The 27,146-nt window shown below is 39.1% G+C and overlaps 1 protein-coding gene across 1 annotated transcript; it reads right to left on the bottom strand.

Annotated features, from left to right (window-relative positions):
* Positions 1-2,301: 2,301 nt before the first annotated feature.
* LOC120413412 (LITAF domain-containing protein) lies at positions 2,302-26,492 on the bottom strand. Its single transcript, XM_039574217.2, has 3 exons — positions 26,036-26,492; positions 3,286-3,561; positions 2,302-3,218 (listed from the first exon to the last, which is right to left on the bottom strand). Exons 2-3 carry the CDS (start codon positions 3,558-3,560, stop codon positions 3,113-3,115), a joined length of 381 nt encoding a protein of 126 aa, XP_039430151.1. The 5' UTR covers position 3,561; positions 26,036-26,492; the 3' UTR covers positions 2,302-3,112.
* Between the last annotated feature and the right edge of the window lie 654 nt (positions 26,493-27,146).

The following is a 27,146-nucleotide window of genomic DNA, read 5'->3' as shown; positions in this document are numbered from 1 at the left end:
TATAAGATAGAGACACTACTATTGCAAGAGAAGGCTCAACTTTAACTGTGATTTCATTTTCTTGCAGAAGTGCATATAAAGAGGTTGCAAAATACTAAATTATTAACAATTCTTTGATTCCATTGAACTGGTGAGTTTTTAAAAAACAAAAGTTGATTGATGGGTGACACACATTATTGTCAGATGGGCGAAATTATTTAAAGTTGGAAATCATATGCCGTAGTGCCATTTGAGTAAGCACGATAGACAATATTTTAACTTTTCTCATGCACTAAACATGGGATTTTGGCATTCGTTTTGACTAAGGCTACCAACTGTATGGATTTTTTCCTTACCGTACGGATTTTCGACCCTCTTCGCGGATTTTTAACAGGCCGGGATTTTTGTACGGAATTTTTTGCCTTATACGGATTTATACGGAATTTTTACAACTTTGTTTAAAATTTAATTGATTTTTTAGATTCGGCTAAAGCTTTTGCTAGTAGGACATTTTGATTTAACTGTTAGTTTGATTTTAAAGGGATAACTTGGATAGTTTTCCTAAGGATCCTAAATAGGGAGACTGGTCGATGTGAATTTGACGTGCCCAAACAGACACAAGTTTGACGTATCCAAACGAGCATTTGCCTTTATGCCCAGCAAAACTTGGCAGTGGTGGCAAGCACAAATCATACGTTGCCAGATCGATTTAGCAAAGTCTGGCCAGTCTCCCTATTTAGGGTCTCTAAGTTTTCCGAGTTTTCTTCAGTTCAAAGTTGATTATCAATAATTGTTCTTTTCAAATTCCTTACAAAACATATTTATCTAATAAAAGATCCAAAGGCTTTCTAAAGCTAGTGAAAACCTATGATAATTTGAATTAACAAATCTAGAATTATTTTTGAAAAGGTCCTATAAGCTATGTTTCACATGTTTAAATGACCTTTTCAAAAACAAAAACAAACTCTGGAAATGTTTTCGTGAAAACACTGAGAACGATATTTTTCTTAGGGCAAACTTGACATTTCGTAAAATTTTAAACGCTTAACAAAAAAATGGAAGAACATGATTTAAGGCCAGAAAAGACTAGTGCGCACTATTGCCCCGGTTTACTCTATGTGGGATGACTGTAAACCGGGGACGTGCTATCAAAAAATATGGTGTTGAAATGTTGTGCCTAATTTCTTAATTTGGAACTTATTTTACTTAAAAAGAGAAAAAAAATTTAAATTTTTATTTTTAACATTGAAAATCGAACCAATAGTTTCCCAAATTTCGCAAGTTAGAAATTGAGAGCTAATTATCGAAATTGAGAGCTAAATACAATAATGACAAGCCATATCTAAACAAATAAAATACAAAAGTATTTTAAAATTCATTTTACACTAGTGCAGTTGTTTTGCAATCATTAATGTTCAAAAACTCTATAATTTAACAAAAAAAAAAAACAATTTTGGCAATTAAATTACTTTTTGCGTTACTGTACATAGAAAATATGAACATGATGAAAATGGTTCTAAACGCATTGGAGTGCAATTTAAATTGATTGCAGTTGAAATTTTGAAGTTTTTTGATAATTTGTTTGCCCCCTGATTTTTCGGGCCGATTTTGAAGGGGGGTGACAAAGTCTTTTAAAAATATTTGTATCAGCCTAATTCAAACCGTAGAAATAAACTTTGAAAAAAATAATTGTGAAATTGAACTGACATGTCGTCAAAATAAGCAAATTAAAGGTTTACAGAAAATCCACCAAAAATATCAACTCAAACTTACTTTTTCAAAAGGTTCAATTAGCATAGAAAACCCATGGCGTGAATGTACTCTGAAAAATTACTACAATTTTGAAAATTATTTTCCGGTTTCCTGGGAAATCGGACGCACTATTTGAAATGTTTCACAGCTGTGCTATGGTTTGAATCTTATCTGAACCTGAAACTTCTCTAGATATGCTTTGAAATGTTGCATTCTTTGAAGTGTGTGTAAGGTACCGTTCTTAAATCACGTAACTATTTTTTCGTTGTTTTTGTTAAAAACTATTGGTGGAGTTGGTCAGAGTCGTTGGTGTCGAAATTTTTTGAGGATTTCTAGAGTTTTTTATAAAGGGCCTATAAGCTATTCTAGAGTTTTTATGAAAGAAACATATGAAAGACAATAGCTTATATTTCATATGTTTAAAGGACCTTTTCAAAAAAAACTCTAGATTTGAAGATAGATTCGGCAGTACAGTCGAAAGGAGCTCGAGGAGCTGGATATCTTTGAAGAGCAGAAGTTAAACTCATCAAATTTTGGGACTGACATGATATTTTAGAATTCAAATAACGCTTTTTCGTTTACATTAAAATTATTTTTGGTTTTATTGAATATTTATCAGCAGCGAATTTAATAACAATATTACAAGACTACAAATATTACATGTATAAGGGTTCAAGATAATAATTGTGAATATTGTCAGAAAAACGCAAAAAAAAATGAAGACGGATTGGATGACATCACAAATTAGTCAAATCGAGTTTAATATAAAACTAAAACTAACCACTCGCTGCTGTCGCTTAGTATTAAACAAAATGTTAGGCTTCTAGTTCGTACCACCAACTCAGATGAGGCACTATTCTCCAGAAACATAATTATTGTGAATTAGATCGCATGGAAAAACTTTCATTCCATCGAAATGCCTGCTAATCGATCACCTATCGGTATGGCTCATCTGAATTTAAAAATCTAACTAAACAGAGCAAACTAATTGCCAAAAAAAACGAGATTTAAAACGTTCAGTATCCGTTCTGACTGTAAGCTGTAACGGCGCCGCCGTTTCGGCGGGTAACGCTTAGCGCCTCTATGACACACGTCCGTGACAAAAAAAAAGTTAGACAACACCTAGCTGCTGTTCTAGCGATTAAACTAGACTCTGTTAGTGTTGTTTCTTGGATTAATCGTATCGTGATGATTTTTTTGTCGGTGTTATGGGTATTTTTTGTTTTGCTTCTGGAAACATTCGCAATGTGATGCACTCTCAATCGTGATTTTGTTTGTTTTTTTTTTTCTCGAAAACGAAACGCGGGACTTGGCAGAGATGGTGCCCTTCGATTTGAGATGGAATCGCCAACGCAATCAAACGGGCTCAAGGAATTCCCGCTTATCGTCGATGTCGTCCGAGATAGGCCTTGCAGTGGGGGCACGAGTGATGCACGTCCATGCACTCGTCGATGCAGCACGGAATCAGACAGCAGCCGAGCCAGCAACTAAAAGAGAGAATGGAGTCGTTATCAGTATTTAAAGCAGGGATAGGCAAAATCGCAATAAACTCACCCAAAAAGTGCAATCAGAAAGCCGGAAACGTACGCGATGAGGCCGGGCGACGTGGTGGTTTGGGTGTTGATCTCCGAGTGGCAGCTGGGACAGATCATGTGCGTCGTCTGGGGGCCAACGGGAACCACGGTGGTGATGATGGCCGGCCCCGTTGGCTGGGGCACGTTCGGCACGAAGGGACTAGCCGGGGGAACGCCACCGACGGCCTGTGCATAGCTGGGTGGAGCCGACTGGGGCGGTATGAAACCGTACGCCGGCGGGGCTTCCTTGCTCATTCTGGAAGAAGATAACGGAAAGGGGAAATTTTAATAAATCTTCGAGTAGAAAAATTACAGGATGCGTTATAGAACAGAGAAATTCAAATAGTGCCAATAGCTTTTTCGAATTGTTCGCAGTACAGCATTGCCTTAGCGTTCTCGATTACGAGATTCCTACTCGAAACTAGGTGTTAGAAGGTTTGATTGTTGGGGCAATTTCAATCCTCTTTTAACACCAAAGTTTCCATCCATCCCGGTATTTGAACTGACGACTTTTGGATTGGAGTCCAGGTGCCTATAGGCCAATAGAAACATGCAGAAAAATGTTTATTTTTACCCATTTTAACCCTTAAAAAATAAAGCAATAAAACCTTCGAATCACATTTATCAGGTTTGTTTGAATGGTTTTTCAAAACAAAAAAAATATTTTTAATTTTTTTATGATTTAATAAACAATGTTCCCCAACTCTCCGAATGGCCTTGTAACGCTTCTTATACATTGGTTTTGAAAAATCATAAAGTTTGACATGCATCTTGCCCTTTTTACTGGATCAAAGTGGCCAATTCTTCCCCGGGCACCTAGAACCGGTCAAAGTAGGTTAGAATTGATTGTTTTACTAATTGGACACTAGTAGTAGGCTACTCTGTTGAAATCATGACGTTTGAAATGTAATATACCAAAATTACTGGACATTCTGGTCAATCTTCCACCGGGGTCCCGGAACATGGTTCCGGTGGCCAATTCTGTACTGTCTTATCTTGGGGGATCTTTATATGTCATATCTTTTCATGAGCAAGCTTTTTCGTTGATATTTGGCCACAGGGGATTTTTTTTTTAAATCGTCGAAATAAAAGTTAAGGTGAAAATCCGGCCATATCTTGGATCCCCGTGGTCTACCCAGGATGAAACCACCTTTAATCGATTGACAGGACTCTTTTACATTTTCTGGAATTTTCTGACACCAAATTATCTTCGGCTTCTGCGTTATTTTAGTCTTATTTTTGGTTTGATTAGTTTTGTTCCGTTTTTTCCTCAATCATGGATCCGACCGAGTCGGAACACGAGGAATCTGATTTCGATTCATCCATTGATGGTGACGAGGACGTGGAAATGAAGGACTCTGTCTCGGGAGTTCCTTCAAACACCACCAACAGGGACCACTTCCTGAAGGATAAGGATGCTGACGGTAAAGGGGGATCCACGGACGGGTCTAAGAGGAAGAAGCGAAAGCGTCCTAAATCAGATCCGAATCCGGTTCCCCCTCAACCACCGATTCCTCCCTTGAATCCAGACCCGATTCCCCCCTTGACTCCAAACCCAATTCCTTCTCCCAATCCAGATCCAATTCCTCCTAAAACACCGGTGCCGAATCCGGATCCAAATCCCCCACCGCTCCTGAATCCTCATTCCCAAAAACCGATTCCTCGTCCTCGTCAGTATCAAGAGGGATCGCAAACGGAATGGGTGGTCTTCTTCCGGCCCAAACAGAAGCCGTTAAACTTTGTACAGATCACCAAGGATTTGCAGAAGCACTATCCTGGGGTGGTCGAATGTACCAAGCTGAACAAGAGCAAGCTCCGCGTGATCGTGAACTCCGCGGTGCAAGCTAATCAGATCGTAACTGATCTGCGGTTCAGCATTGAGTACCGTGTTTGGATTCCGGCCCACAAAGTCGAGATCGACGGCGTGGTGACCGATGACAGTCTGTCGCTTGTCGACCTCTCAAGGGCGGTGGGACGCTTCAAGAACCCTAAACTTCCAGCTGTGGAGGTACTCGAGTGCCGGCAACTGGGCAACGTCACCACCGAGGGTGGCCAGAAGAAGTTCATTCCTTCTGCCTCGTTCCGGGTGACTTTTGCAGGGTCAGCTCTGCCGGACTACATTGAGCTGTACAAGCTTCGGCTTCCAGTTCGATTGTACGTTCCGCGAGTGATGAGCTGCGAAAACTGCCAGCAGTTGGGACACACCAAGACCTACTGCAGCAACAAGAGCAAGTGCTCAAAGTGCGCCGGCCCCCACAAGGACGTGGATTGCCAAAAGCAGGCTGAAAAATGCCTGCTTTGTGGCGGGGAACCGCACAAAACTCGACAGTGCCCAAAGTACAAGGAGCGCGAGGACAAGATGAAGCGATCCTTGAGGGAACGCTCCAAGAAGTCCTTCGCGGAAATCCTTAGTCAGGTGACCCACCCAATCGCTTCGCTCCTTTGGCGGACGAAGATTCGGGGGACGAAGATTCCGATGTGGAGGTCCTCTTCCAGAGAGACGAGGAAAGTGACTCTTCCGGGCCAAACCCGAAGCGCAACAAGGCTTCCAAGTCCAGGAAAGCCGCTGGCGGCAAGGGTAAGGAAAGTGACTCGTTGAACTTCGAGGAGGATTTTCCTTTCGGTCCGTCGGGTAAGCCCGCTCCGAAGCCGGCACCGAAGCCGACACCGAAGCCGGCACCAATTCCTCTCAAGCCGCTGAAGCCCGTTCCCAAGCTGCCAAAGATCCCCCTAAAAACGGTTCCTCAACCGAATCCGATCACCGATGCCTTCAAAGGAGTCCTTCCTTTTTCCACAATCGTGGAATGGCTGTGCTCTTTTGTGAGTGAACCGACGCGTTTAATCATAAAGCGGTTTGAGCCTCTCGCTAGACACATCGGGAAACAGCTTGCTAGCACGACGCCCCTCTTGTCGTTCATTTCCTTTGATGGGTAATACACCAAAAACGAAAAACGGCATCTCCTTTCTACAATGGAATTGCAGAAGTTTATCCCCCAAGTTAAACGATTTTCAACAATTCGCATTCGAACGAGACTGTGATGTGTTTGCGCTGAGCGAAACGTTTCTTATCGGAGATGAGACGCCAGCTTTCCGGGGGTACAACATCATCACAGAGAGCAGGGCAGGGCCAAATAGAGGTGGAGGCGTACTGATTGGGGTCAGGAAATGCCACACTTTTAGAAAGGTCACGCTCCCGAATCTAGGAGGAATCGAAGCAGTCGCAGTACAGGCCAGGATCAGAGGACTGGACATTTGCATTGTGTCCGTCTATGTTCCCCCACAGGTGTCGTTAACTCGACAAAAGTTGTGGGGTATGCTTGAGCTGTTGCAGGCACCGCGACTGGTTCTGGGTGACTTTAATCTTCACAGCACCGAGTGGGGAAGTCACAAGACAGACCCTCAAGCATATCTGATTCATGAACTGTGCGACGACTTCCAGATGACCCTCCTAAACAGGGACAAGCAAGTTACGCGGATTGCAACACCACCAACGCCAACTACGTCCGGTACGAAGGCGAGTGCCATCGACTTGTCGCTCTGTTCCAACAGTCTGGCAGTTCTCTGTGACTGGAACGTGCTTCAAGATCCTCGTGGCAGTGATCATTTGCCGATCGCTATTCTGGTTAGCCATGGCCCACAGCAATCGACAACGGTGGAGATGCCTTACGATCTGACGCGAAATATCGACTGGAAACAGTACGCGGAGGCAGTCTCCATTGGAGTTGAGTTGCGAGCTGGGTTGGCACCGCTTGAAGAATATGCGTTTCTGGCTAATTTGATCTATGACAGTGCGTTACAAGCTCAGACAAAACCCGTCCCGGGACCGTACATCCGAACGCGCCCTCCTCTTCCCTGGTGGGACAAGGAGTGTACGGATCTCTCGGCGGCCAGGTCTGAAGCTTATGTGGACTTCTGCAAGTGTGGAATCCGAGCGAACTTCCAAAAGTACAGAGCTCTTGATCGCAGGTACAGTAATACTCTGAAGCGGAAGAAGCGAATGTACTGGCGGGAGTTCGTTGAAGGATTACCAGCAGATACGTCCATGAGCACTCTGTGGCGCGTTGCGAGGGCCATGCGTAGAGGTTCCGTTCCGAACGAGAGTGTGGAAAAATCGGACAAGTGGATATTGGATTTCGCCAAGAAGGTGTGCCCGGACTCGGTGCCGACACAACCATCATTCGACGTTGTTGATGGGAGCGATTCTAATCCTCCCTTCTCGATGGTAGAGCTCTCCATAGCACTATTGACGGGCAACAACACTGCTCCTGGTCCGGACAAGATCAAGTTCAGCTTGCTGAAAAATCTTCCGGACGTCGCCAAGCAGCGTCTGTTGAATCTGTTCAACACGTTGGTGGAGCAGAACGTAATTCCACACGAATGGCGACAGGTCCGGGTGGTTGCCATTCAAAAGCCCGGTAAGCCGGCATCCGACCACAACTCGTATCGTCCAATCAGCTTGCTGTCGTGTCTACGCAAGTTGCTGGAGAAGATGATCCTCGACCGCCTCGAACCATGGATGGAACGAGAGCACTTGCTGTCTGACACACAGTATGGCTTCCGGAGAGGCAAGGGAACAAGCGACTGTCTAGCCTTGCTGGCCACAGGGATCGACATAGCCCGTGGTAAAAAACAGCAAATGGCTTCTGTCTTCCTAGACATCAAGGGTGCATTCGATTCAGTCTCCATCGATGTGTTGGGAGTAAAGCTGCGGCGGAGCGGTCTCAATCCGACGATGTGCAACTTCCTCATCAACCTGTTGTCAGAAAAACACATGCACTTTGTGCAAGGTGATCTGGCAATCACCCGGATAAGTTACATGGGTTTGGCACAAGGCTCACGCCTTAGTCCATCCATGTATAACTTCTACGTCAGCGATATCGATGATTGCTTGACCGGAGACTGCACCCTTATACAGTACGCAGATGACGCAGTGGTTTCAATCGCTGCCAAGAAGGAAGTCGATCTGCTAGAACCCTTGCAAGATACCCTGAACAACTTGGCCCATTGGGCAGTTGGAAAGGGTATTGAATTCTCTCCGGAGAAGACGGAGCTGGTCGTTTTTACGGGGAAGCATGAACCGCCGCAGCTCAATCTTTCTCTCTCGGGAAAGACTATCGAGCAGTCGGACCACTTCATGTACATGGGAACCATCTTTGATCAGAAGGGAACATGGGGGAAGCACATTAACTACCTGAAGCAAAAGTGCCTGCAAAGAACTAATTTTCTGCGCAGCGTCTCTGGCAACCGGTGGGGTGCTCATCCTTCTGACCTGCTTCGACTGTACAAGACAACGATACTCTCGGTGCTGGAATATGGCAGTTTCTGCTTCCAGTCAGCTGCGAAATCACGCTTGTTGGTTCTCCAGCGGATACAGTACCGAAGTCTTCGCATTGTCTTGGGATGCATGCACTCAACTCACAACATGACCCTCGAGGTCTTGGCGGGAGTGTTGCCTCTGCGAACTCGTTACTACGAACTGTCTTACCGGTTCCTGATCCGGTGTGATTACAGGAATAAACTGGTAATTGACAACTTTGAAACGTTGCTGAACCTTCACGTTGAGTCTCGGCGCATGCTTCTATATTATGACTTTATGTCATCGTGGGAGTGGAGCCCGAGCACAACGGTACAGCGCACGCCTCCGTTAACCAGCAGCACCCTGATTGGCTTCGACACGTCCATGAAAGCCGATACTCGCGGTATCCCAAACCATCTTCTGCGGGGAGTTGTACCGTCGATCTTCGCATCAAAGTACAACCATGTTCCTCCAAACAACAGATTCTTCACCGATGGCTCCAAGCTCGACGGCTGTACGGGCTTCGGTGTTTATCATGAATCTTATCAGCTGTTCTTTAAGCTGAAGGACCCGAGTTCGGTTTATGTCGCAGAGTTAGCCGCGGTTTACTGCGCACTGCGAATCATCGAGACCATGCCACCTGACCACTACTTCATGTTCACCGATAGCTTTAGCTCTGTTGAGGCTATCCGGTCTCTGAAGCCGACCAGGGAGTCTACGTTTTTCCTCACGGAAATACGCAAGACTTTAAACAACCTGGCGGCTCAGTCCTTCAGCATCACGGTGGTATGGGTCCGCGCTCATTGCTCGATTCCGGGTAATGAGAAAGCGGACTTGCTCGCCAAGAAGGGTGCTGAGAGTGGAAACATTTTTGAAAGGCCAATTAGCCTACAAGAATGCTACGGTTTTCCGAGGCAGCGTGCGCTTCTGGATTGGCAAAATCAATGGGACGACGACACCAAAGGACGTTGGATGTATTCCATACGACCTAAGGTGCAAAGAAAAGCCTGGTTCAAGGGAATGGACTTGACGCGTGGATTCATCAGAACGATGTCCCGCCTTATGTCGAACCATTACTCGTCCAAGGCTCATCTTTACCGTATCAACATGAGTGATACGAACATATGCGACTGTGGGCAGGGTTATCAGGACATCGACCATCTCGTATGGGCGTGTCCAGATCACCAGGCTCACAGAATTAAGTTGAAAGATACCCTCAGGGCCCGAGGAAGACCACCAGAAATCCCGATGCGAGACGCGCTATCTCAGCTAGACCTTGATGTTCTCTATCCTATCTATCAGTTCCTCTCAGATTCCAAAATATCTATTTAGTTCTCTTCCAGTTAGTTTTCCTCTATTTAGTATAACTCGCCTTCACACAAAGCCGTCGTTTCTGGTTTGCACCGGAAGCAAAGCAAGATCGCCCCAGCAGCTGGACACCGAGTTGCGGCTGAGGACAAAACGCAAAGGCCAGAAGAGCCAACCAAGACCCCTACACAATCCCCCTTCCCTTCCCACGCCTTGTCTTTAACATCAATCCCTTCCCTACTAACCCCGAGTAGGCCGCGGGTAATCGGCTCCCCTCCCACTAACATTTACACACAAGATCCTCTGTAATTATTAAGTTTTTTGTAATTACAAAAGCCGACTCGGTCCTAACCAGGTCCCAGTACCGAAAAGGACCTAATAAAAATAATTTAAAAAAAAAAAAAAAAAAAATTATCTTCGGCAAAATTGTAGGTATTGATGAGCACTATCATTCAGAAAACATAGATACGGGATCATCCATAAACCCCGTGGACACTTGAGGGAGCTCCATATAAATAAGATTTTTTTTGTGTGGGCAATAGGGGGATGGTATCACTATTTTTAGACCACGTTTTCCACTTTTTCTCATCGAAACCGACTACTTTATCGACTTCATTTTGCTGGGCGAGATAGGACGCCGTCTATTTTTAGACGATGACTCAGCACTTTTACACTCTTGCACTTAAAAAAGCACGATGTAACGCCACGTCCCTATTGTCCACGAGAGGGGAGGGGGGGGGGGGGGGGGGTTGAGATTTCCAAAAAAGTGTCCACGTGGTTTGTGGATGGTAAAAATTTAGCCGATTTTGAATTCGTTTTTTTAATTCATGTTCAGTTTTTTTTTAATTTTTGAAACTTTTAGATATAAAAGCCGCAACTTTTGAGCTATAGAGAAGCAAAGAGCACCTGTGGCGGTGAGGTTACGGATTTCGCCTTGTAAGCGGACGGTGATGGGTTCAATTCCTGTCTGGCTCGGCAAAGTCAGATCCCTTCAAAGAGTAAATCTGCTCACTGGGAATACTGACCGGTAGGGGATGGGTATCGACTTGTGGCGTACTGGGTTTCTAATCCAGAGGTCGTGAGTTTGATTCTCGTACCGTAAAATTTTTTTTTCGCGTTTTTTGAAAAAAAAAATGTAAATTTTTCGTCGAAAATTAATTTGAGTTCAGATTTTAATTTAAAATCAAATTTTGCAATCGAAAGGAATTTACAGATTTTTTGATAAAGTGTCACATAAAGTGTAAATTGTACTGAACAGTTCCCTTTTTTAAGTGTTTCATGATTGTTCATTCTTAAAAATATCTTTTTCGAAGGGCTGAGAAAAAAATCCTATAAAATTGCCTACGAGACATTGAAGATTAAACCTTTGGCCACATCCGTGGAACTTGAGGTTCAGAAACGAGGACATGCACGATGCTGCCTCTAGCGGTGGAGAGCTCCAACTTTTCGACAAGTTTTTATGGCAGTTTTGCATCGAAGGGTCGTCCATAGTGAATGTAATTAGAATATTTAGAATTTCATAAAATTATAAAAAGTGAAAAATTATTTTTAATTATGATAACAGCATTTATTACCATCTAGAACTAGGGCGTCCAATTTTCCCGGGTTTTGAATTTCCCGGGAAACGGGAAAAATATTTTTTGAATCCCGGGAATTCCCGGGATCCCGGGAAAATTTTTGCAGCAGGGGGGGGGGGGGGGTTGAGATTTCCAAAAAAGTGTCCACGTGGTTTGTGGATGGTAAAAATTTAGCCGATTTTGAATTCGTTTTTTTAATTCATGTTCAGTTTTTTTTTAATTTTTGAAACTTTTAGATATAAAAGCCGCAACTTTTGAGCTATAGAGAAGCAAAGAGCACCTGTGGCGGTGAGGTTACGGATTTCGCCTTGTAAGCGGACGGTGATGGGTTCAATTCCTGTCTGGCTCGGCAAAGTCAGATCCCTTCAAAGAGTAAATCTGCTCACTGGGAATACTGACCGGTAGGGGATGGGTATCGACTTGTGGCGTACTGGGTTTCTAATCCAGAGGTCGTGAGTTTGATTCTCGTACCGTAAAATTTTTTTTTCGCGTTTTTTGAAAAAAAAAATGTAAATTTTTCGTCGAAAATTAATTTGAGTTCAGATTTTAATTTAAAATCAAATTTTGCAATCGAAAGGAATTTACAGATTTTTTGATAAAGTGTCACATAAAGTGTAAATTGTACTGAACAGTTCCCTTTTTTAAGTGTTTCATGATTGTTCATTCTTAAAAATATCTTTTTCGAAGGGCTGAGAAAAAAATCCTATAAAATTGCCTACGAGACATTGAAGATTAAACCTTTGGCCACATCCGTGGAACTTGAGGTTCAGAAACGAGGACATGCACGATGCTGCCTCTAGCGGTGGAGAGCTCCAACTTTTCGACAAGTTTTAATGGCAGTTTTGCATCGAAGGGTCGTCCATAGTGAATGTAATTAGAATATTTAGAATTTCATAAAATTATAAAAAGTGAAAAATTATTTTTAATTATGATAACAGCATTTATTACCATCTAGAACTAGGGCGTCCAATTTTCCCGGGTTTTGAATTTCCCGGGAAACGGGAAAAATATTTTTTGAATCCCGGGAATTCCCGGGATCCCGGGAAAATTTTTGCAGCAGTCATAAAATCTTTGTTTTTATTATATTTGTTACGTTTTTCTAGCTTAAATCATAGAATTAGCTCAAAACTGTTAATGTTTCAAATCTGAACAAGGACAGCAGTCTTTAGATAGTTTTAAACACATTAAAAAAAATGTGCTTTGGAATTTAATTGAACCAGAATTTTGAATATATGTCTTTTATTTTTTTATTTATATAATATAACTAAAAAAGCTTATACAATTTCATTGAAAGTGTCTAAAACAACAAGAAATAAAATTAAACCAGACAATGTAACACTTTGGATAAGTTTAGAATTTTATGTTTTATATTTAAAAACATATTTTGAAAATTATCTTTAAGTCACTACCAACCAACTACCAACTGGGGATAATCGGGACTGCAGTCTGAATGGTACAGTAGATTTTAGAGCAATAAATTTGGAAATCGGTGTACTAATTATTTTGATCTGTTCCTGTTTTAATCGAAATCAATCAAAACAATCAGAACATTATTCAAAAACAAATTAGCTTAAACAGCTGTCTTAATTTGTTACTTTTGTCGTGATTTGATCCCGATGCCGGTTTATGCTGAAAAGTAAAATATTTTTTAAAATATTATGCTTTTTTCAAGTTTAAAGTCATACATATAGGTGAATATAATAATGAGTCTTTTTTTTGTTTAATAAATAAAATTTATAAGAAAATATCTAAGGCGCAAAGCATTTTGCGGATCTGTAAACAAATTTTTTAACTATTTTCCCTGCCAAATTATTGCTGTTATATGCCGAATACAAATTTTAATGCTTTGAAATGCTTATCGATTACTAATTTCCACAATTAAATCTGAATTTCTAGACCAAAATTTGATATGTTTTCAATTTCTGGAATTCCCGGGACAAAATATGAAAAATCCCGGGATTCGGGAATTCCCGGTTTTGGAAAAATCCCGGGATTTTTGTCCCGGGAATTCCCGGGATGGACGCACTATCTAGAACATAATGTTGCCTTAGCACAGTGTTTCTCAACCTTTTTCGTTCCATTCCCCCCTTGACTAATTCTCAAGAGCCTCATTCCCCCCCGTGATGTTGAACTTGTGCATGAATATCATAATTTGATGAAACAAATCAAATTTTCTTGCTGAGAATAAACAAATCATGCAATACATGAGAAATTTTCTAAAGTGTTACATAATTTCATACACAAATGCATAATATATTTTGAATAACCTTTTTGTTGCACTGATAATGTTTAATGCCATGAACATTTAAGAAAAAGAAACATTCCAGTTGAAAGAATGCTAAAACAATTATGTCTTTTAACTTTTGATATTCAATACAGTATTCAACAAAACCCGCCCGTGTGGATCAATCGGACCGCGCACTGAACTCACAATCCAGAGGTCGCCAGTTCGAATCCCGCGGCGGGCGCTCTAAAATTCTTTGTGTAAATATGGGTATTCGGCGCCGTCGCTCCGTGCCATACTTTCATACACTTTGGAGCCCAGGGCGGCGAAGTCCTTGTAGATAAAAAGGAAGACACTAGTGGTTGGTACTAGCAATGGTGGCCGACAGCTATAAAGTCAACTTCGTTCATTCAACAAAACCTTACAAAAATTCTCTATGTTCAATTCAATAAGAAACAAATCAATTTTTTTTTAATCTTTTTCAAAAACCCAAATAACAACTGGTGTTCTTTTTGAAATTAAAAATATCGAGAATTATTTAAAGCGAATCTATTTTAGTATTTCAAGAACCACTCATGCATTAAACCATGTTATAACTTTCAGAAGTGATAGTGAAAAAAAAAATTATCTTTCAATTTTGGAAAAATACCGTAAACTCAAGTAAAATTTGTTAGAAACTGTGAAAATTAAAAAAATAATTTGAATAACGTTGAAATTTATAAGTTAACATGAAATTTACAAACAAAGCAGATAAGATTTATGATACATCCCAATTCCCCCCTAAAAATGGTCAAATTCCCCCCCAGGGGGGAATTCCTCACCGGTTGAGAATCACTGCCTTAGCAGTACTTAAACAGCATTTTTAACAGAACTCTTTTACAAAACTTGCCTCATTTGAAAACAATGTTTCCGGCAAGCTAAATAATTTCATAGCCGATTACGATGATTGATTTCAATGTGCATAATGCCTTGGACAATTTGTCACACACATACCGTAAAACGGTATGAGATTTTTTCGCAAAATGATGAGTACAAATAACATACGTACGGAATTGTATGGAATCATACTGACCGGGGTAGAGAAAGGTTCAAGGTACTTCTAGACGAAGTTTTCATTAAATTTTAAAAGTTTAAAAAGTTACTTAACTATAATTAAGAAATCGTTGATGAAAAGCATATTCGTATTCTCAATGTGTCAATATTTTCTCAATGGACATGATTTCAAATCGAAAAACGGAATTCATTTTCGGATTCTTCGGACAATTTTCCACTAGGAGAAGGTAAACGAAGTTAGTAAGTTATAAAAATTGTGTGTTTTTGAAACATAATTAAATACAATTTCCAAATTTGAAGGCATTTTCAGTAAAACTAATTTCATACAAAATCTGAAAACTTTTGATTCGTGCTACGAATTCAGTTTAAAATGCAATATGAATCGATAATTTTATAAACAAAACTATTTTCAACAAATTTCAGGCTAAATTCTGACTTATTAACAATTTTACCTGAAATTTATATGTATTTTAAACTTAGTCAACTAAATATAAACATTGATTTTTTTTGTTAAAAACTATATCAGCAACCTTAGCGATGGTACATTCGACGTAAAAATAAAATTTGAACACCTTTAACCTGATTTTAACAACAAAAACTATGACTATCAAAGTCACCCCGGTATTCAAAATAAGAATTTTCAACGCAACTTTTTTCTTTAAATAGTGCATGGACCTTGTGTGGCTTACCCAAGTACCGTAAAACGGGGTGACTTTGATAGCCGGGGTGACTTTGATAGGTTTGAGATTTTTCCGCAAAATGAAGAGTACAATTAAAGTACGTACGGAATTGTTAAGAATCATACTGACCGTGGTAGAGAAGTGTTCAAAGTACCTCGAGAAAAAGTTTTCATAAAATTTTGAGAAGTTTAAATTGTTAGTTAACTATAATTTTAAAAAATGTTGATGAAAGTCATTATTTTAAGCTTATCAAAGTGTCTTGATTTTCTCAATGAACATGATTTAGAATCGGAAAACGGAATGCATTTTCGGATTTTTTGGACAATTTTCCACTAGGAAAAGGTTAAAAAAGTTTGTAAATAATAAATAATGTGTGTTTTTGGAACACAATTAAAAAAAATCCAAATTTATAGGCAATTTCAGTTGAACAAATTTCATGTAAAATGTGAAAACTTGTGATTCGTGCTTTGAATTCAGTATAAAATGCAATATAAATCGATAATTTTATAAACAAAACTAGTTTTAACAAATTTCAGGCAAAGTTCCGACTTTTTAATAATTTTACCCAAAATTTATATGTATTTTGCTAAAAAGCTTATAAACTTAGTTAACTAAGTATAAACATTGATTTTTTTCCTAAAAACTTTATCAACTACTTTAGTGATGATATATTTAACGTACAAATGAAGTTTAAACATCTTAAATATGATTTTAACAAGAAAAACTATGACTATCAAAGTCACCCCGGAATTTAAACTAAGAATTTTTTACGTAACTATTTTTCTAAACACTATTGAAAAAACTTTGTTTCCAAAATAGTGCATGGACTTTGTGTGGCCTACCCCAGTACATGTTTTAAAAATAATAATCTTGAGAATAACCTTACCTGTTGGAAAATATTCCAAAATCAAATTGAAATCCTATCAAAGTCACCCCGGTTTACGGTACATGTTTTGAAAATTATTGTCTCAAGAAAACCATTACCAGTTGAAAAATATTCCAAAAATAAATTAAAATCGTATCAATATAGATTCTAATAATTATTGTCAGTAGACGTAGCTAGTGAGTAATCCTTATTTTAATTTAATCTAGTCCCATTTGTTGATCACAATTTTATTCTAATTCTATTTTCTTTTTCATCTGTGCCCAATTCTCTTAAGAACGCTTATAGTAGCGCTAAATAGCATTTGTTCGATTGTTGTTCATAATATTGTTCGAGATGTTTTTCATAATATTGTGGTACATGCATATGGCACATTCTCTAGCGACAAAAACGATACATTTTATTTATTTATTCGGTGTTTTATTGGTTCAATCTTCAATCGCAGCTGGATTAACAACTAGAAATGTTTATAATAACTAAAACAAGCCTTATCAATTTGTATGGAACCTAAAAGGACTTCAGCCCGCTATTTCTCACTCCGTTGCAACGTCACGGAGTGATCGATGTGGCAAATGAAAAGTTCGACTTAAAATAAGTCTTCCATAGTCACTACTTGTAGAAAATTCAATTTCCAATCCGTATCTGTAATAATATTTATATTTGAAACAGGTTTTACTAAAACCGCCCCCCCCCCCCCCCCCTCTCCCTTGATATTGTTGACCAATTTTACACTAAAAACAGAAGAAGAACTCCAAATTTGCCGTTTAACAGAGCAGAGTTAGTGGCGAAACACGAATTGGGTCAGGATTGAGAAAAAGTCACGCGTTGCAACGTCACGCTACATATTCCCCTCTCAAAATTAGAATATTCGCTTAAAATAATGTTTCAACATTGTTTCTTATAGGAAATTTAATGTACTTTCCGAATCTGTAATAACATATGTACCTTTTCAATGTATTTTTTGAGTTACAGCCGAAATACTGAAAAAAGAAAAGTCAAAGCGTTGCAACGTCACGGCGGAATGTGTCAATAGAATTAATTTCCCCAAGTGAGATTTCCTTACCGGTTAAAATACGCTGGTATAAAGGAATTTTACAAAAATTAAAAATATTTTAAAACGAGCCCAAAAATGTTAAAAACTCCTCAAAAAAAATTAGGTGATGATTAGACTCCTATTTCTGTTAAAATATAATCAATGAATATTGTACTCACAAAGTTACAAGCAACCATGAATTGATACATGAGATATCTTCAAGAAAATTTTGTAATTAACTTCAAACATTATTATTTTTGACTGCTTTTTACAATTATTTTGAAAAATAAGAAAGAAGAGCAAGGAATTTACTAATATTACAATTGTTCAAAAATTGATAAATTTTATCAACCATGTAGTGTCATGCTCATTTGATCGAGAAAAAAAATGCTAGCGTATTTCTGACATGCACTTCCATTATACTGATAAAGCTTACAATTGTTGTGCCAGCCGGGAAATTACACCGCTGATGAAATAGAAAAAAAAAACTCGTCAGCAAACTTGCACGAAGAAGCCCCAGCGAACACTGCGTGGAATCCTGCACAAGTGTGCACCGAGTGTCGCGCTTTCTCTTTCGCAGCGAGGCAATTTGAAACGTGACGTGACTCATATTATTTTGAAGAAATGCGAAACAAAAAACTAAAAATCCTCAATTTGTAATAACTTTAAGAAGTCAAACTCGTAACAGAACTTTTGATTAGCGAACAAGTTCTAATTACAACGGTGAACTTCATTGCTATCCAAGCTGACCCTCCACATTCAGAGAAATAAATTGTTTTGACGACGCAATCAAATAATTAGCTACACACGGGGCTTCAATTAGAATGAGAATAAGATGCACGGTAAAAATGATGTCTTGCATCATGTAAAGTAAAATTTCAAACTGCTCGAATGTCAAAAGTTCAACCATTCCATGATGGGGAATGAATTAAAAATTACAGCTGAAATAATTATGAATATTTTCCATGTGGAGAAGATTTCCCGATAACCTCCCGTGCTAATCCAAGCTAAACCCAGTCATCGACGTTTTGTACTGACGTGGTGAACCGGTTGATTGATGCAACGCCGATAAAGTTGATGAGAGTACTCGAACCAGCCATCAGTGACCGACAACGTGGCACCAAGCGTTGACGACACAACAACAACAAAAAACGTAAACAAACTCGGGAGGTATCGATTTTCCCTAAACTGTGCTGTCACATTTTTCCGAGACTTGGCTGACCTTCAACGGGCCGCGTCGTGGACACATGTTGATGATGGTGTTTGGTCATGGTCATGCTCCCTGGCACGAACTCACGCTAGTTTGCGTTTTGAAACAAATTATAGCGAGGAGTAGAGAATCTGGTTTAAAGTTGAATACTGTAAGACCCTGATAGTTTGACCATTTTTAGATTGTATCTGGCAGGTTTGACATCATCCAATTCGACAGTGAGGAACTGTCACATTTTTCCAGAATTTCACAAATATTTTTGAAAAATGATTCTAGAAGATCTGTCAAACCATCGCAATTCAACCGTACCTCATAAACGAGTCCACGGTAGCACTGACCTACGATTTTCCTAAACTTATACTGCCCACACCCACATATATTAGCTAAGCACTCATAGCAGCTCATGCTTTTTTCAGAGCGAAACGATCAAACTTGAGATTTGAACCTGAGCAATCTTCGCGCATCGTTTGACGTGCCGTTTGAGAATTCTCCAGACATCTGTTTGGCTTACTAATTCGAAGAAACAAACACAATTTAATTCCGTTCTGGAAGACGCTCTCGAGAGTCTCGACTAAACAGAGCGTTCGTATGGTTTCAATTTCTGCTGCCGCTGAACCAAAATAAACATCACTAAATACGTGTGCGCATTGGCGACGGCGCGCGAATGACTTTGAGCATACCTAGAGCAACTGGTTCGGGAAGAAAGCGCCAAGGTTCAATTTCTCCAGTTTTTCGATAATATTGTCTGACGCCATGTGGTTTGTGTCGGCTGTAGAGCTTGGCGCTGTGGAAAAATTCCGGACGGATGCAAAATATTTCCAAAATTTAGCATGTTTATGCATTTTCATGGACATTCGTTTGCGGGGAAAGTTAATTGAATCTGTTATCATGTGGCACTAATTTTCAGGAAGGAATCATCCAGCACTCAAATTTATAGCAGTAGTAAAATCACACTTCATTGCAGCCAAATAACAGCATAATTGAATGCACTGAATGCTAATACAATTTGGTAACAATGACGCAACAAAATGAGAGGTAATTTCATCTGGCCAGCGACGCCTTCTGGAAACTGTTCAGTGACTAACTCTTTTATCACATCATAAAAAAAACTTAGTTAAAATCAAATAACAATCCATACTTTTAACATTGGAATGAAATTTTACATAGGGGTCATTCCATCTCAACTGTGCACGAAAAAGTGCAAATTTGAAAATTACCCTCTCCGATCCTGCTCAAATTTGGCAGGGCTGTTGATACTATCGAAACATGCAAGATCAAAATTTTGATTAATTTATTTTTTCTACCTGCATTGCGCAATTGAAAACTTTAAACGGCCGTATCTCAAAACACCCCATCTTATTTTTTTGATTTGACCTCACCATCGTATTCCCCGTCCAATTTTACATAAGAATCACTTATCGACAGAAATGAATATGTTTCGTTCCAGAGATATCGAATTTTAAAGTTTTGATTTTTTGAGATTACCTACATCAGCTTCATTCGCCGCATCTGCTGGAAGCACACAGGCGGGCTGATCAATAACTGCTACCTGATCATTTATTGAAATAATAATTCATCATAAATAATCTATATCACTTTGAGCAAAAATTAACTGTATAACTGTAGGAAACAGGAGTTTAATCGCAAATGTTTATCTGCTCAAAAAAAATTAAGTGAATTTCTGTGCTAACTCACAGGACAGAGCAATAACGACACACAGTAAAGGGCAGAATTGGATTACGACGGAGCGTGCAGGAAAATGCAATTGATCTTGTAAGTAACACTGAACAATAAGTGCACGATACATTATTGAGTAAAAAAATATGAAATAAAATTAATAAAATTTGTTGATACGTTGTATTCTAGTGAAGGACGATCACAAGGAGTAGGAAAAGGATTTCTGGAAAGTATAAAAATGAAAAATGTTAGAAAATTACATAGTTTGATCTGCTGCGAAGCGGCTAATTCCGCAAATAAAGTTGCGATGACTTCGACACCGTCAGAACAACAATGTTTTTTTTTCTGCTATCATTCTTGGATTCTTGGAACACAATACGGCTGCTGTCCACACGTATAAATATTTTGTTAATTAAATGTACCGTGACCAAAATCATCTTTTAATCAAATGGAGCTGGCTCACAATATAAAAATCGATTTAATATGATCAAACTTTTAATCCATAAATCAGATTTTGGGTTTTTTGCTAAATCGTCAGTTGTGTGCTATCTTGTGACAACGACCATTTAGTACTATTCGAGAAAATCGATTTAAAAGTTTGACGATAAATATTTTCAAAATTATGAATGATAGAGTCAAACTTTTTGTAGCAATCGGTTCGTATACTATCGCTAAACAATCGCTCCAAGTTTGGTTAAACCAGTTAAAAGATACAATACATTATGTAAACAAAAATCTGAAAAGCACGTGTCACAAGTGTGTTTTGAAAGTAAAATTGTACTACGTGTCACAAGTGTGCACAGTATTCCCATACAAACTAAAATAAGCTTAAATCAATAGTTTAACCGACTTAATCAGTATATTTTCAAAAACAAAAGATTGCATTGCCTTCAGAAAATGTGTATCAACATAAATTTGTGAAAAACAAGAGAAATTTTCCACATTTTCCAACAACATGTATGACGTGTCACAAGTGTGCACGATCATTTTGATGATAAATTGGTCTATGTCACAAGTGTGCATTACGATATCCGGGAAACGGAAGCGAGTTCCCAAAATCGGGTTAAACAAGATGCTGTTAGTGTTTGTTAAGTATAGCAAAACGTCTTCATTAACTCAGTTTCGACCAAAATGGCCTATGTCACAAGATAGCACACAGCTGACGAAATAGCACTATTTTGCTACCGCCCATGACAAAGGCCCTAGTCATGGCCTCGGGAGTACTCTAAAACGGTTAGCAACACGTAAAAAACGGTGCATTCAAAATAACCCAATAAATATTCCTTACACAAAAAAGATTGATCAAGGTATTAGCTATTTGAAAAAATATTTGCGTAAAATTATAAAAATAAAATTAATCATCTCTCAGAACACTAGGTAGCAGTTTTTAATCAGCCGGCCTGTGTGCTTCTAGCAGATGCGGCGAATGAAGCTGATGTAGGTAATCTCAACTACTCAAAACTTTAAAATTCGATATCTCTGGAACGAAACATATTCATTTCTGTCGATAAGTGATTCTTATGTAAAATTGGACGGGGAATACGATGGTGAGGTCAAATAAAAAAAATAAGATGGGGTGTTTTGAGATACGGCCGTTTAAAGTTTTCAATTGCGCAATACAGGTAGAAAAAATAAATTAATCAAAATTTTGATCACGGAAATGGATTCTACGTCCAATTTCCTTCAAAATTGAGTCTAAGACCGACCCTCTAAGATTTGTGGTTCCTGAGTTATCGTCGTTTGAAGATAGGGGTTTCGCTCAAAAATCGCCAAAAAGTCGATGTTTTGGGGAGGTACAAAAATGGAGGGGGTGGTCCGATTTGGATGAAATTCGGAATTCTTGCATGTTTTGATAGTATCAACAGCCCTGCCAAATTTGAGCAGGATCGGAGAGGGTAATTTTCAAATGCTGTTCCGCTTCAGATGGAATGACCCATAGGTAAACTTTGAAACGTATTTGCAACGGCCTTGTTCCTTAAAAACAACGTTGTTTATTTCCATTGGAATGAAATTTTCAAGCTTTGAAAAACATTCCCAGATTTTTTTTAGATAAAATTTAACAAATTCAAATTCAATTATTTTATGCTTCTTTATGAATGAGTAATCCACAGTATTTTTTAATCCATTTTATTATACTCGATATAACTTATTCCTTGACAATGTGTCCTTCACCCTGTGATCGATTTTTTTATATCAGTTCGAAAATATCCCATTTCTAATTTAAAAATTAACATTGTAATATGTTTTTAAAACAGTTTACATTCAATTCGATCAGTTTTTTCATGGATTTACTAATTAGGGTTGATTTTTTATCTCTGAAAAAAATATACTTTGTCGTCACATTAAAAAAAGAAAAATTATGGGGAGCGGCCGTGGCTGAATGGTTACGGTGTTCGCTTTGTAAGCGAATGGTTCTGGGTTCGATTCCCATCTGCTCCCAACGAGAAAGTTTAAGAACACATAAATTTGAAAATGATGAATATGAACGAAAAATCAAAGTCGCTCGAGGCGGGGTTCGATCCTCCGTCCTTTGGATTGGTAAGCAAAAATGCTAACCACTAGGCCATGACGACTTGGTGAGCGTGGACTGGAATTAGGAATACTGTTACAGAGAGCGAGTTGTGGCGCTATAACCACGGCAAATAGTGTCCAGGGCATTCGTGGAAATACAATGTCCCATCCCAGAGGGTCCCGGAGTACCAAACCTTCTTAGCATGGTGCTCCCAACGAATACAACCAAATCTCGGAGCGTATGGTGGTGTGTCCCCACGCTTCTTCCTCCCCTGTCGATTCAGAATTGTGTTGTTGTTCGAACACTCAGTGCTCAAACTCAACCCAATTACGAGTCATCTCTGCGATACGGCTTTACGCAGTAGGCCTGGCCGCTTTAACGCTTGTGATGTTTCAGTACATTCCGATGCAATGGCGCACTACAAATGTTAATAAATGACAAGAAGAGTGCTAGGCGTCATCTAACCTAAGGCACTCTCCAGGATCCCTTCGAAAGATTGGCTGCGCTAGGGTCTGATTAGATTAGATTAGATTAGACATTAAAAAAAGAAAAATTATAAAAAAGATATTTTAAGCCTCAATTTCATCCCTTTCACTTCTTTTAAAATATTTTATTCAGATTCAAACATCAGAGATATTTGTAAAATTGTTTTTGTATGCTTGATACATGCAGGATTGAATCAACTTTCCTGAATTCAATTTTGTTAATTTTATTTTACGATTGAATGAATTTGAAAAGTATTTGAAAATATACTTCATAACTTCCAGCACTTTTTTCGAACCATTATTATTAAATATAATAAAAAAAAAACGTTACTTAGTCCACCTTTAGGTGGTTGGTGCCTTCCCCTCATTTATAGAGTGATTCAAACCACACTAAAGTGTCCAGATGGTTCATGGATCTCCCCTAACGTGATCGCAGCATTTAAGAAATCCAAATAAAATTAAGTGAAGAGTAAAAAAACAGACTACCTACAGATTTTTTTGTCAAGATTATACAGACACCGCCTTTGAGGAAAATGGCAGCCCTCTATACGGCTTTTTCGTGGCCATCAGACCCGACCATTTGAGGTTATGGAAATTAAAACCTTTTTTTAAACTGCTTGCAATTTTAAATAGGTAAATCAGATCTTGAAATTTCTTAATCTACATGAATGGTCGTTTCAGAACCTTTCTAAAAATATATGATATGGCAGGTTTCCATGCAAAAAACACCCTTTTTTGCAAATTGTGAAATTTATATGCAGCAGTTTTTTAAGCATAACTTTTGATGTGCTTTACTAAATCTTATAAATTTCAATAGGGACTTATGGGACCCCAAGACGAATCGAATGAGGCCAATACGGTCAAAATCGGCTCAGTCGGTGACGAGATATTCCAATGACATTGATTTGGTACACATGTCTACAAACAGCCAAACACACAGACATTTGCTCAGCTGGTGATTATGAATTGATATTTATAAATCCAGAGTTTTTTTTGAAAAGGACCAATAAACCATTGTCTTTCATATGTTTATAGGACCTAATCAAAAAAAAACTCTAGAAATGAAGGTAGGACTAGCAGGTCTAATTAAAAAGTTCATTTTTCGAGTGATTTTATAGCCTTTCCTCTGTAAGGTGAGGAAGCCTAATGTATGGCATGGTGGGGTTTCTTCCAAAATCCACCCTTTTAACAATCTTCCGGACTTTTGTTAAAATCATAACTATTGAAGTACTTAACTAAACTTTATAATTTTCAATAGCGACTTATGGGACGAAAAGACGGATCGAATGAGACCATAACAGACAAAATCGGTTGAGCCAGTGCCGAGTTAATCCAGTGCAAATTGTTTTGATCAACATCCCACCACACACACACACAGACATTTGCTCAGAATTTGATTCTGAGTCGATATTTATACTAAAAGGTGGGTCTACACTGAAATAAATTAAAGTTACCGAATTCCTAAATTCTAGGAATTTTGGCTCCTTTCCTTATTTAGAAATTGGGTTTTTTGGATTACTTAATAAGAAAAGGAGGCAAAATTCCTAGAATTTAGGAATTTGGTACTTTTTTTTTATTTCAGCGAAGGTTTTCATTAAGAATTTAATTTTTAGAGTGATTTTATAGCCTTTCCTCATTGAGCAAAAAATAGCATCTTAACCAGGGGCATTCATATTTGGATTTGTTTAATATTTTAGACACAGCATTTCTGATTCACTCCTCCATTTGGTATTTAATATGATTCCGTGATTCATAATCAAATGTAATCAAATACAACCATGTATTTCGCAATCCGGTTACTCAACAGGTTAGAGCTTCAAATTTACACAGATTGTGGCTGTTGAAGTGGCCTCTATAACGTTCATACGATGAGTCAACCTGCGCCTGGCGGCAGAGATTATGTACGTCAGAGGTCCACTTATGTTCTTTTTGTATTATAATTTGGAATGTGATAATAAAAACGCGCAGCAACACGTTGAAACTTGAACTTGGCTGAAGCCAAAGTGAGCTGGGGTCAATGACAGACTTCAATTCAAATTCAAGTCAATCCATATCAAACTACATCTGTTTCTTAGTTTCTTTTTATGGTAAATCATCATTAAAGACATGACATGATACATCTGCTTCGTTTTCTACCTGGTACATCTTTGCCTTTTGCCCCTTTTGGCTTCCTCTCCGAGGAATGCCTTATAAAATCACTTGAAAATTGGCCAAAAATGTCACTGCGATTTCTCGGAAATGGCTGAACGGATTTGGACACTTCCGATAAGTCGCTATTGAAAATCTTCCCCGTAGCCTGTCAAAAGATTTTATCTTTCGCATCAGTTATAAGCGTCGAATATTTTGATTTTGAGACATCTTAAAATTGTAAGTACGATTGCTTTCTAGTTTCTGATTTTGATAGCTGTACCTTAGATTTTCATCATGATAGAATCGTTTAGAACGATAATGCTTCGCCTTCGCGTCCCAACCCACGAATGGAGCGTAATGAATTCACAATACAGTGTTAATTTCGTTCGCCCACTTGCCATTCGCAGGGGGTTTTCCTGCGAAGAAGCAGCCCCTGCTGACAGGGGTCGATCAGGTAAAAAATCCGCTCACATCTGCACGACTGACGTAATTGACGGACTGGTTCAGAAGCGAAATCCAAGAACGAACCAAATAAAAGCCCATAAAGATACCTCATTTTCGAGGCCATTCCAGTTCGCGAGGGTGTGTTATCATTCAAAAGAGAGAGAGAAAGAAAGAAAAACCATTCTTTCAGTTCATTCAGAAGCCCACACGAAACTCACTTAGGATTGGTATTCCCTTCAGGTGGTGGTGGCAGCTGCTGATGGATTTTTCTGTCCTTGACGATGCAGCAAGAATCCGCTTTCTAACACGGCTAGAACTAGAACCTATGGCACAACGCACGCACTAGGAAAAGGGTCAGGAACGGAACAACCCACGAAGTTTCACGCAATTTTTCACTGTAATCCCGAAGATCCGGACCGACGGGCGCTTGTTGATTATCTGGCCAATCTGCTTCTGCTTGCGCTGACAGTGTTTGTGAATGACTTCATCTGCTTGTATTTTTAGCTCAGCACGTCGTCACTGTCCGCTGCTGGCGTGCTTCCATCCAACACACAAGTTTTATTTATTCTCTTTTGCAAAAGAACGTTTTTTTTTTCGTATTTGCGAAACACCACTGACTTCTGTCCGAATCTACGTCTCGCTTCCCGTGTCCTCCAGTGCAAACTGAGGCCTGAAAGCTAGTTTGGCTGTCACAAGTTTGAAAGAACGATATCTGACAGATGTGCGCGGTAATTTTGACGTTTTCGCAGGGGTGCGAGTCTACTGCGCTGAAATGTTTCAATCTGGCTTGAAATAAGACGCGAAAGTGATGCTACGCTTGAAATGGTAGTTTATGCAACAAGGTGCAAAAAGTAGATTTTTCAGCACGAGTCGTACATTTGTCCAACGAGGTTAACCGTGTTGAATAATTATGACGAGTGCTGAAAATATTAAGTTTGGATTCAAATACAGTTTCATATAAACCTATCTTTCCCCGCTTGAATGCTATTTGCCGACTTGCCGTCAAGATAAGTGGAAAATTTCAAAAAAGTATCGAAAAGTATTACTTTACTATGCTGAAAAGTTCTTTTCAGTAATGTTATTACAACATTTCGACGATGTCGTGCTATCTTGTCGCACGTCGCTTTTTGACGTTCCGAGTAAAAACGCGTTTCAGTGTTTGACCTTGAATAAACAAAAACGAGAGCACGCAATGCAATAACAAACAGGTTTTGTATGGTTGACCATTCTGTGAATTGCCCCGAAGTTTGGTTGAATTTGGTTGCCGCGGTCTCGAAATATAATTGAAAATGTTTACGGTAGTCGAGTTGTACCTGTGTCAAACGCGTT

Source organism: Culex pipiens, chromosome 3 (genome assembly GCF_016801865.2).
Source record: "Culex pipiens pallens isolate TS chromosome 3, TS_CPP_V2, whole genome shotgun sequence".
Taxonomy (NCBI): Eukaryota; Metazoa; Arthropoda; class Insecta; order Diptera; family Culicidae; genus Culex; species Culex pipiens.
Note: the sequence above shows the minus strand (reverse complement) of the source record. Positions and strands in the feature narration are given on the sequence as shown.